This window comes from Stigmatopora nigra, chromosome 2, assembly GCF_051989575.1.
Source record: "Stigmatopora nigra isolate UIUO_SnigA chromosome 2, RoL_Snig_1.1, whole genome shotgun sequence".
NCBI classification, from domain to species: Eukaryota; Metazoa; Chordata; class Actinopteri; order Syngnathiformes; family Syngnathidae; genus Stigmatopora; species Stigmatopora nigra.
In genome coordinates this window covers 1,363,589-1,375,490 of record NC_135509.1, presented here as the reverse complement: position 1 = coordinate 1,375,490, position 11,902 = coordinate 1,363,589, and the positions used below count along the sequence as shown (strand labels likewise).

The 11,902-nt window shown below is 41.4% G+C and overlaps 2 protein-coding genes across 5 annotated transcripts in view; one reads left to right on the top strand and one right to left on the bottom strand.

Moving 5' to 3' along the window:
• Nucleotides 1–198: 198 nt before the first annotated feature.
• On the bottom strand, nt 199–9,208 carry scara5 (scavenger receptor class A, member 5 (putative)). 2 transcript variants are annotated; one of them, XM_077712178.1, is made up of 12 exons: nt 8,953–9,208; nt 7,512–7,630; nt 6,891–7,019; nt 3,989–4,188; nt 3,737–3,915; nt 3,531–3,657; nt 3,306–3,474; nt 2,904–2,984; nt 1,518–1,625; nt 1,156–1,212; nt 883–1,071; nt 199–806 (listed from the first exon to the last, which is right to left on the bottom strand). In XM_077712178.1, exons 2-12 carry the CDS (start codon nt 7,621–7,623, stop codon nt 673–675), a joined length of 1,485 nt encoding a protein of 494 aa, XP_077568304.1. In that variant the 5' UTR covers nt 7,624–7,630; nt 8,953–9,208; the 3' UTR covers nt 199–672. The 2 variants fall into 2 exon arrangements, with proteins under 2 accessions (XP_077568304.1, XP_077568305.1); XM_077712179.1 differs by having other exon boundaries at nt 7,512–7,626; nt 8,953–8,979.
• A 125-nt stretch (nt 9,209–9,333) lies between these two features.
• Nucleotides 9,334–11,902, top strand: part of LOC144215082 (exostosin-1) — a 32,546-nt gene continuing 29,977 nt past the window's right edge. For 2 of the 3 annotated variants that reach the window (XM_077743882.1, XM_077743876.1), the window contains exons 1-3: nt 9,335–9,598; nt 11,358–11,509; nt 11,584–11,724. The gene's annotated coding sequence lies outside the window, so the exon portion shown is untranslated. Of the gene's footprint in view, nt 9,599–11,357; nt 11,510–11,583; nt 11,725–11,902 lie in introns of all 3 variants that reach the window. The other variant, XM_077743889.1, reaches the window with a different exon arrangement.

The following is an 11,902-nucleotide window of genomic DNA, read 5'->3' as shown; positions in this document are numbered from 1 at the left end:
AAAAAAGTACTCAACAGGCTCATAAGTCATACTATAACATTTGTTAAGTCAGGGAGGTCATAAATCAAATATGTACATGAATTTAAGGGACCTTGTGGATTTTTAATGGGTGGGTATTGCTTCCTCATTTTAATTGATAAAAAAACCAAACTTGATCAAGTGTTATCATATTTTGGAGCTGTCAATAAGGCAAGTGAGTTCACATTTTTATGTAAAAACATTTATTAGGTCAGCAGTGCATTTTGTAGTAAACCAAATCAAACCATGTAGAAATATGAAATATTTTGGGTGTTGCTAAGTCATGGTAGGCCTGGCCGTAAATCGCCAACGAGCGGCACGCCGTAATAAAAAACACATGTATGACATGCAACCAAGAATGTTGAAAAAAAGACAAATAAAATGAAGGCACATTTATGCGGTTAAGAGCACTTCTCGTCTTCAAAAAGGTACAGCGGCAAAGTTTTTGGTATTTGACCTCTCCAGAATGTCCATTTGGAATATTTTCCCACTTTTAAGTCTTCAAAAATCTAACTGATAAGTCATAACAAAGACTATATTGAAGCTACCAGGTTGTCATAGTAAGGCACAAAACGGCCCCAAAATGGCGGACAGGTCTCCTTTCAAAGTCTTCCAAATGACGGTCCCACTTCAACGCATCATTTTCCAAGTTCGTTAGACGAGACAAGTGACTCCGGCGTCCTCCACGTGGCCGCAATTGGTCTTCCCCCAACCGGAGAACTTGCACTCGTGGATGGTGTCTTCGGAACCCTCGCACGCCACATCGTCCATCCAGATCAAACCGGATCCTAATGTAAAACAAACCAGTATTTTCTGAGGTCACATACATAGGGCGTTTTTTTTTTTTTTTTTTTTCAGGCATACCTTGACCAAAACGTCCCGTCTTGTGGACTTGGGCGGCGCCCCGGAATCCCAGCATCCTGCAGACCACGTCTCCGTCATTTTTGTCCCACACGTCGTCACAGACTGTCCCCCATTGGCGCTCGTGGAAGACCTCCACGCGACCTTCGTGAAGGCCTGAACCGTTGACCAGTCGTACGAGGATGTCCTCCACTGAAATTTAGAATTTGGACAAAAACTGTTTCATGAAACATGCCTTTTATTTATTTTTTTGTCTTATCCAAACCCAATTCTAACCTATTTTTCCTCCTCTGTCCCCCTTATCTCCTTTCAACCCTGGTTCTCCTCGTTCACCTGGACACAAAACAAACCATGTTGGGTTTCCTAGGAAGTCCGAATGAAGGTATCAATTAAAAAGTTTAGGAAGGGCCTCTTGGGAATCAAAGTGTGAAACTGTTGTAAATGAAATTTCCTCTTATTTGTGGTTTCAGTTTCAATTGGCAGCTTGGAAAAGGAAAACCACTCCGGATCCAAAACCACAGGAAAGACCTTCATGTTTTTTTTAGGGGTGCCATTTTGTTGCTTGTTTTCACCCGTGGAGTGTGTTTTTTTTTTTACTTTTTAAGCACCAGACTTTAATTTAAAGATGGCAGGCCCACCTTTTGGTCCAAAGGGTCCGACGTCCCCTTTTTGGCCGTGACCCCCGTCTTTACCGGTGGATCCTTTAATACCATGAACACCCGGGATGCCCTTTTCTCCGGCAAAACCTTAAAAAGATAAAAAAATAAACCACATGTATAACAAGTGCTTTATTGATTGCATTAATTTGGGTTTAAGATATTTAACAATCAGTGCTGCACCGTCTAATCAAATAAATGACTTCTTTTCATTAGGAAAAACTAATTAAGTTTTAATATGTTGAAAGACTTGGCCATGGTTTGTTTTGAAAGTTTTTCGGGGGGTTAGGATATGTACAAACTAGTGCTAGATTAGCAAAAACAAATTAAATTTTGCGACTTTGGAGAAACTGGGAAGTGAACAAGGACTTTCCCACCAAACTTGGACGCTAACATGTTCTAGCAAATTGGAACGCTTCATTCTTAGCGCTCCCCGGGCGCAAGTATGACATCATTGATGGACGACATAGTCGGATAACGCCATGAAATGGAGAAAAACAAGGCTCAATCTGAATCTTTTTGCACAATCTTTTTGGCCCCCACTAATAAAATCAATTTCCCCGCTGTAAGAAATGTGCGTGTTTACAGTAAGCACGTCGTAGCTACTCTGAGCTAACAGGATAATGAGGAACACATGTACGCTGGCTGGCCCTGGCCGGTGTTGTGAGCGCTCGCTCCTCAGCAACAACTCGCAGACGTCGCCGGTATTAATAGACTGCTCGGACGCTCTTTGTTTTGGCAGAATTTGAAAGCATGAAGTTGATTATGAAGCATCACTCCAAATAATCGGCTTGTACCAACACACAAATTATCTTTCTTCGATGAAAAGAATGGAAATAGCATGAATTTGTTGCTCTAAAAAACAGCTAAAATGTTTTATGTTTTATTAGAATAGATTAGATTAAATTAGGTATTTATCCCGTATTTGGGAAATTTAAATGTCACAGTAGCAATAGGGTGAGAATACAGACAGAAAAATGCCAAAAAAAAGAACTTTGAAAACGTTAGCTGACTGTAAAAGAATAAAACACGTCTATCTAACATTTAGTAAAGGGTTAATAGTGTGTATTTAATGTATTTTCAATGCATAGCAACACATGTGTAGCAAAAATGACATCACAGCACATTGTTAAAGGGAAAGTCCAAATATTTTTTACTGGATTTGCTGACTTATTCGCCAAAGTGGCTCTTGTAAAACAGTAAATCGAATTTTTTTTCTGTACTTTTATATTACAAAAGCTGAAAACCTGCCCAAAAGAACGCTAACAAACCTGGAACGTAATGTAGCATAACAAGTTCTTGGACTGTTTACACTGTACGCCATTTTTTTATTTTTTTTTGCTTTCCAGATGAGTCAGATGCACTAACCTCTTAAACCTGTTAATCCAGAAACCCCAGGACGCCCTAGTGGTCCTGTATCCCCCTTCTCTCCTTTTGGCCCAGGGGGTCCTACAAAAAACAGATAGATATATGCAAAAAAAGTGATGAGACATATGGCTACACCCAAAAGTTATTCCTCGCAAATATTGGCATGCGAGGAACATTACGCTCAAGAGTCACTATGAAAACATCTCCACGTTCCGGACAGTTCCTCCACCCAAAACAGATTTATGAGGGACATTCCACTAAATTCTTCCAAGCAGAATATTAATTGGTTTGTCGATTCGGTTGTCATTGTTTTGGGTGACAAAATAGCCGGTAATTACATAAGGTGATTGGACCTGGAGATGTTTCTAGGACTTTTAAGAGAGCAGAGGATTGGGTGCTGACCTTCAGCGAAGCTGATGTTCTTCAGGGCTAAGGAGTGCTCCCAGTCCTTGAGACGCAAGTCTTCGGTGATGGTGTTCAGGATCTCCATCTCGTTCCGAAGCTGGGCTTCCGTGTGGACGTGGGTCACCCACAGACTGGAAGTGTCTTCGGTGATGTTGCTGATCTGGATCTACAGGGAGACCGTTAGGGAGAGTCGGCGTAATGTGTACTCGTGGTGGTCCTTACCTGAAGATCTTGGATTTTCAGGTGGTGGATCGTAATGTCGTTGCTGACGGTGTGATTGACAGCTCCCACCGTCCAGTTGACCTCGTCCAACTTGTCTCGGAGTCCGCTCACCTGACTTGATGTCTCCCTATTGCAAACGAAAAACGGTCATTAGCTAGCGTGGTGAGGTCTCGGCAGTACTTCCCGCGAGGCTAACGGTAGCTAACCTGAGCAGCAGCTTCTGATCGCGAAGCCATGTTGACGTGAGCGCCACTTCAGCGCTCAGACCCGTCAAATTCCTGCCGGTGGAGCTACTCAACGAAGACAAACGATCATCTAGCTGCACCAGGTAGCCTTCAGACTGCAGGGATTGAGCTCTGGTGTTCCTCAGCTCCGCTTCCAGACTCTGAAAGTGGACCAAAACATTCTTAGGGGTCGGTTTTAACGAGTTTACCTTCACCAAGAACAAAAATAGGCACCTGGATGAGAACCTCCAGCTTCTGCAGCCTGTCACTGTGATTCTGGAAGAGGTTCTCCAGCTTCCAGATGTTCTCCAGAAGGTCCGCCCGATCGGGGTTCTCACCCAGGGTCTGCTGGAGAAGCCGGGAGCGCTCCGACATCTGGGTCACGTTGTCCATCAACACCTGCTGCCGTTGTGACCAGGTCTGGGAGCGAGACACTGGAAGGACAACCCAATAGTCGTCATCTCTCGGCAATTTCAGAAAAAGTCCCCAGATTTGTTAGCCTACATTTGGGATTTTGCGCCTAATGGAGAGCAGATGGTGGAATCCATCAAAAACTATCTGGCCTTCAAAAACAAAGTTCTCCAGTGCTTATTGTGCCCCTTTCCTGCTCTAGACTTTCTAAACACTCCATTTTTCTTCAGGTAAGATTCAGTTCTGGGAACTAAATGGTCTCCTGGGACTGAATCTGGCCAATCAGATAAGTTTTAGACTCAGATTCCAGAAAGGTCTATCCCAGAGTAGTTTTAAGTATTTACAGGGCCTTGTCAAATGACTTTGGGAGAAAATTCAGGCTAAATTTCAAGTTCCTGGTCCTAGAGTAAACAATCCATGACTTCTCTAGAGAAATATACCCCTAAATTATGATCTTTTTATTCACAAAGACCATAATTGGAAAAATTCAGACCATGTATTTGACCTTGGTACTACATTTCTGTTTCTTTGCAGTTTTTCTGGACCTGGTCTGAGCTAGCTAGCTAGCTAGCTAAGTCTACATGGACACTGTGGGAGTTAGCCAATCTGGATTTATGCTGTAGACATTCGGACTGCATAACATGACCAGAAATGAAAGGCAGCCTCCACGCTTCATTGCGGCAATTAGCAACAACACGGCGGGGGCTTCCCCTGGGGTCCTAAAGTGCTCAAATGAGGGTACAAAAACCGCAGAGGACCTCCACCAGAGAACAAATGAATGGCAGCTCGTTACGTGCGCTAACTTTAGGCCAAATGACCCGAGACCGGGGGGCTAATTGCTAAATAATGGTCTGTCTGCACCACAACGCTCACAAGCTAGCGCAAACACTAGTTTCTAGGATTTTTGACAAATATCTTGAAGAATTAAGACTTGTTTTTGTATTTTGGTTGGCACAAGAGGAATATTGGACAAAGAACATATGTCAAACGTAGCCAAGACGACAGCTGCCGCTTTAGTTTGTCACTTTTTGGCTGTTAGCTTTTTGGGGATTGACAGCGGTGTGTGTTTTCGCCGCTGACATCACTTTTCAACGCCCAAATTGCGAAAGGAAAATGGATTGGTCACGGCCTGTCCAATTCCTGGTTTCCACGGTGCGCTTTGGAAGGGAAAAAAGGGACTTTCATGCTAATTTAAGAAGATTTATCCGGAAAAGTATCAAGGAAATATGAGTTAACATGATACTTTACATACAGTATTGTATATTTCATCCAATAATACTTCAAAGTTTTCTGAAAGAGCAAAACCTGTTTTACTTAGAATAATGCGCTGAATTTTTTGATTTGTTTAGTTCTTAGGTTGGTTTAAGAAAAGAATAAAAAACTGAATAAAACTGTCTATTTATTGAAATGTAAAAAAAACAACAACCATTTTTTGTGGCCTTTTTTCATTATTTTGACATATGTACATAATCCCAGAACTAAAATCTCAAATTACAACTGCCAATAAAGGTTTTCATGAAGAATTAAAGACCGCAATAAAGATAACTTTAACTTTATTGACATTTGCACATTACAAAGGGACTGGACTGGACTGTTTTGTATTATTTCGCACCTTGCGGCCTGTCTTGGGTTTAAACTATTTATACCACCAAACCACAAGTGTCTTTGAAAGCGCGGCATACGGCGCAGCTTGCATCTATTAAAGCCAACGCCGGCAAACGGCGTGTAAATGGCAGCATGTGTGGGGAGGATTACCGCAACAACAAAAAAAAAGTGTGATTGTTTCGCTATCGCTAAAGAAGACCTCCACCAAGGCTGGAATAGTTGACTGACGGCCAACTATGTCGTCGCATTTAACGCCATCCAGATGCACTTTATTTTGGAATCAAAAGCGGCCTGGATGGGATCTGGGTTCAATTTCGGGGTTGACTTTGGCACGTATTTCGTGATTAGTTTTGCCCTTTAATGAGAAAGACGGGGACGGAGCGCATATTAGCAAGGATTTTATGTTCTGAGAGTCAATTTAAAGGCAGATTTTGGAAGGGTGAAGTCACTTTTGTTGTACATTACCACTTTTACGAGGGTGTGTTGCATATATATTCATATATATTGTGTTATATTGCCGGGCCGCACAAAATGATGCGTCGGGCCAAATTTGGCCCCCGGGCCTCCACTTGGACACACCTGATTTAAATTAATTGACAATTGGGTGGAAAAAAACTGGCAAACACCCCCATTTTTCTTTACATTGGCTAGGGCTACTTGGCAGCAACTTTGATTGCTTGTTCAGGCAACAAGTCCTTCAAAAAAAGCCATTTGAGGACTAGACACACACAGTGGGTCTCCAACGTCTTCATCATCTTGTCTCCTAACAACTTTGACATTTGCAAGGAGGCCCCTCACTCAAGGTGAAAAAGCTCTTAAGCCCCCCCATGTTTTTTTTCTTTTCTTTTGAAGGCCGGTTTCCCCTCCGTCGATTGTTAGCGTTTCACTTTCCACGAGACGTGACTTGTTTATTCGCCGTGTGTGTTCTCCACGCTAAAACCAAGCGGGCGGCTAAAGTAACATGGAAATTATGGATCGCCATATTGCAAAAAAAAAAAAAAAAATGGGATGACGTCACCAGAGTGGAAATTCTCTCATTCCTCAAAAACGACCAACTACATCCTTTAAAATTGGTCAATCTATCCCAATTTTGCAACGTTTTTTGCAAAAGTTGGCGTACCTGCCAGGCAGAGTCCCAAAACGATGAGTAGCACCAACACGTAGAGCGACAAAATGGCGTATTTGATGGCCGGCAGGGAGTTGAGCGGCGCACAACACTGATCTTGTTTCCTACGTCGCTTTCCAGAACCTGAAAACCACAACAAAGCGTTTGATAGGATGAGACACTCGGCTCCCACCACTTAGTTTTGGACTTTGGCCCATTGGTATCTCGGCTCAAGAATGCAATACAGATTAAGAACAGCAGATTAGTTTCTCCTGGGAACAAAATTTCACCAAAACTTGGCCCTCATCAAGCATCTATGTTGTTTGGGCTCATTTTTTCGGCCTCTCTCACGCACACACTTTCCCTTATAGGACTATTAAATGCACACTCAAGACAATCACAGCTGTCTTCATGTCACATGTCGGGAATGTATAGCAGCGAGTCAAACTCAGCAAAAAGGAAGTTCATTTTTTAAGGCCAACGCGGCTTGGTTTAAGCCTTAATTAGCCCAGAAAGGAGAAAAAATGTTTGCGTTCAGAGGAAGCCTTGCAAATTCTGCCTTAGGATGCACTTTGCAGGGTTCAGATTTTAGTGCTGACTTCCCGTTTTTTTTTTCAGTGCACTCGAACGCCTCACCTTCATCACACAGGTTGAGTTTGGACAGATTATGTCCATCGTAAGCGTCTTCGTACATGGACGCGCTTTCTCTCTCCTCATATGTACTCAAGTACATGGCCTTGTTCTCCATTTCCTGGCTTGGATGCAAAAAGAAAACACACACTGTGACATGTTGATTAAAACCATGTCGAATTTGGATAAACATGTTAGAAGTCGGGTCGGATTTGTGTGCATAACCTGCTTCTTGCATAGTGTGTGTTTTTCTTCAAGGAGAACATCTCTGGGAATGCGTAAATTACAAAGAGGGTTACCAAACGGGCAAATATGAGATGTTTTCTGGATCTCCAGGGAATTTATTTGGCTTTTATACCCTAAAAAATGCAACTTTTAAAGAAAATTGGCAGGTCGGAAGTTTTGGAAAATGTATTCTCTGTTTCACTTGGCGGATGAAATGAGTTTAAAAAATTCAGCCCCTGAAGAGGGTTTCATCTAGGAACATGAAACTTGGTAGATATGTTCACGCTAAGTAGACGCACAAAAAAGCCTCAAGAAGTGTTACCGGAAAATCGAAGGGAATTCCGCCATTTTTATTTTAGTGCGAGGAAAATCTTACATGAGATGGATTGATGGGTTGATTTTGAAAAATTAACACTTGAAAATGGTTTTAATAGTTTCATAACTTTGAAAAAAAACTGGTAGTGGTGACTATGGTGAATAGAAAAATTCCCAGGAGGCCACAGTGGGAGATTGCGGGGTTTGACAAAAGCCCTTAAAAGCGCTCAGTACTGACTTTCTCATTAAGGGAGGCAGAATGACATTTGGACTGGACCTTATTAAGGCTGCTAGGAGATCCCCCCCCCCCTCCCACATGCACCCCCACATAGATTGTGCTTGCATACCCCTCGTGTATCCGTGATTCAGTGTAATAAAGGATGGTGGGAAAGTAAAGAGTCCTCTAACTGGAACATGCTTCTTCATGTCTCCTTTGACAATAAATCACCTTCAGAAGCAGATAAAAGTGCACGTCCAAGCTACTCCGGAATGAAAAAAAAAGCTGTCTTCTAATTTTATCAGGACAAAAAAAAGAACTTCTCAACTAAGTCAAGGTCAGAATAAAAAAAAAAAATGAATGAATCCCCTGAGTTTTTTTTAAGATATTATAACTGTAAATAATCTTGAAAATATTATTAATAATAATTCATTATTCATTTAATCATGATTGAATCTATGAAATCATACAATTTTGAGTATGTGTCCTGCTAGGATTTGATAACCCTGACCCAAACCCTATCAAACACGCATATCACCACTGTTTTGAATGGAATTACCGTAATGCTTGGACTAAGCGGGCAGACTATTTTAACAATAAAAATGCAAACTTGACTGCAGAAATTATGATGAGAGCAATGCACTTTTTCCTCTATGTTGAACCTACTTGGATGCATTTTTTTCCACTCACCTCGTCAGATGTCAAGTGGAGGACGAGAAAAAGAAATAAATCACAACTCCAAGCGGCTCATCCTTCCTCCCTGCATCACAAACCAAGTTGACAGGCAGCTCTGCAAACACACGCTGTGGAAGGAGGCACCATGCACGGCCACTTCTCCCTCCCGCTGCAACAACAACAACAGACGGTCGACTATTGCGAGGAATATGTGCAACCTCTACAAAAACATCACCATAGCCCACGTGATCCAAAAAGTCATGCAAAGTCCAGCTGGGGTTTTGCACCCCCATCCTCGGTTATGCACATGCGCCATCTAGTGTTTGTATGCTTCACGTGCATAAACATTGCGTACATCTCAAAACATCTCATCTCGGTTTTTTTTTCGTATTCGCTCATGGCGAGCATCTCTCGAAATATTTCTGTGTTGGGTAATGGCTATCATCTATCAAAATACCAATATTTTCATCCCCAGCCATATTTATTTTTACATATGCACTTTAAAAGTATAGCGAATTTGGTGAACATGTGAATTCCCAGTTTACGTGAACACACCTGAATATTAGCAAAGTATAGGTGTGTGTAAACATGTTGGCACATGTGTTTGCTTCGTCACAATTCCGTAAAAAGACCCACGAAACTCACAAGAACCTGGGAAACGGTAAATAAACCTAATGATTTACCACTAAAAGTTAAACGAATATAGCTTAAGACGTCCGTACAACGTATATATTTTGTTGTGTGCCGTTCGTACTTGACGTTGACGCCGTGAAACCAGACGCGGGGCGGTGTTCCTTTTGAAGTGCAATAAACGTTATAAAATGACCACCAGTTAGTTAGTCAAACATTAAAATTGATAATATAGTTCTATAAATACAATTTGAGGTGGAAAGGGCATATTTTTTAACAGACGCTTCGGAGTTAATGTCCATTTTTCAAAAAAGGCGGCGACATCAAAGCAATTACAGATTTAATGATCAATACGTCGTCATTTTAAAGGCTCCAGTGAGACTTAACTGTCCCAGCCAATCATATGTCTCCACTAATAAAACAGTAAAGATGGAAAATGTCATACTATTTATCAAATACTGTAAAACCATGACTTTTTTCACTGTTCATTACTCTTTGATCTTTGTCGGCCATTTTGTCAGTGTGTTCTGTGTCGGCCATTTTGTTAGCTCGTTGCGTGTCGGCCATTTTGTCAGTGTGTTCTGTGTCGGCCATTTTGTTAGCTCGTTGCGTGTCGGCCATTTCGTTAGCTCGTTTCGTGTCGGCCATTTTGTTAGCTCTTTCCGTGTCGGCCATTTTGTTAGCTCGTTCCGTGTCGGCCATTTTGTCAGCTCGTTCCATGTCGGCCATTTTGTTAGCTCGTTCCGTGTCGGCCATTTTGTCAACTCGTTCCATGTCGGCCATTTTGTTAGCTCGTTCCATGTCGGCCATTTTGTTAGCTCGTTCCGTGTCGGCCATTTTGTTAGCTCGTTCCATGTCGGCCATTTTGTTAGCTCGTTCCGTGTCGGCCATTTTGTAGGGTTGTTTTGGGTTCGGCCATTTTGTCTGCGTATCTGTGGCTAACTAGGCACTACCTAGCCTTGGCTTAGCATTAGCCGTAGCCTAATTGATTTTTTTCAATGCTAAATTTTGCTTGTTCAGTGCTCTGTCATATAATATATTATACTAATATACAAACCACACAAGTGCTTTACAATCGTATGTAAAAAAAAACGACCATTAGCTCTCCAAGTAGCACAAAAATTCTCTAATATTCAAAGTACATAGACTTAGTCGGCTCAAACGTATCACAAAATATTATTTTTTCAAATTGTGAATTAGTATTAATATTGTAAGAAAAGAATCCGCAATCATTCCTAATTATAGTAAATGTGCTGAATTTAAAATATTGATTTGTCACAACTGTACTGAGACTGTAGTTCCTTCACACAGCACTGGAGGGAGCACGTGGACCTAGCTAAAATAAATTAAATATGAATACTATTCTTAGTTTGACATTTTGTAAAAAAAAAAAATGTAGGTTTAAAAATCGAACAATCTTGGGAAATGAAATGATTAGATCTTTTCAATCTTTATGTAACATAATCAGAATCAATAGAAGAGAGCATACTGAGCTGTATGTATTCCTATCTTTATTCATTCCTGACCTCTCACCTGAGATTCCTCAAATAGCTTGCGTCAGATAGCCCTCACAATCAATACCGGTCTTCTGGTTGACGCATGGTAATAATAATACCTTGGAATATGTCATAAATGTTTAAAATGAAGACTGCAGGCCAGATCAGGAATAACTATATCATTTCAAACACTACTTGCATAAATGAAACTCAGCATTAGTCTAACTGTTTTTTAATATTCACCTCTTTTATCCTTCCACAATTTCAACTTTAACAATATTTTCTGTCCTTTAGCACTTCCAGTCAAAGTGGCTTTGTGGTTCCAATGGAAATCTCAAAGCGGGTGTCCACGTGGTCGGTCCTAGACGTACTGGAGTGGATCGACCGGTCCTATCCCAGCTTAGTTGCTGTGGTCCAGAAAGCTGTTATGAAACACGCCATCTCAGGTGGGCATCTTATTCTAGTTCACTTTCCATTGCAGTACACTATGATATATAACTTGAAAAATTGCTCCGTGTAGGTCGTGCACTTCTAAGGCTGAGAGAGCATCACCTGCATCTCCTCGGTGTGGATGATGAGGACCAAAAGCAGGAAATTTTGCAGGACCTCCTCCTTCTCAGAGTTCAGGAGGAGGTTGGAGAACTGGATGACATTTGCTCAGGTGTTTTATTTTTTCAGGTGTCCAATAAAGTTTGCCTCAGTGGTTTATTTTTTGACTCCAGATACTTTTATCATGATTTTTAACTTCCCACAGGTGTCCCTATAATTTCCACCACATTTTAAATTTTTTCTCTAAGTGACCAATATTTTTTTTGAACAGCTTAAAACTGTCCCAACAT

Bases quoted from the DNA above. Each gene is read 5' to 3' on its own strand.
- scara5 (XM_077712178.1), bottom strand. From the start codon at position 7,623: ATGGAGAACAAGGCCATGTACTTGAGTACATATGAGGAGAGAGAAAGC. The intron at 4,189-6,890 runs GTACGCCAACTT...TTGTCCTTCCAG, and splicing joins TTTGGGACTCTGCCTGGCAG to TGTCTCGCTCCCAGACCTGG. The intron at 807-882 runs GTATGCCTGAAA...GTTTTACATTAG, and splicing joins GACGGGACGTTTTGGTCAAG to GATCCGGTTTGATCTGGATG.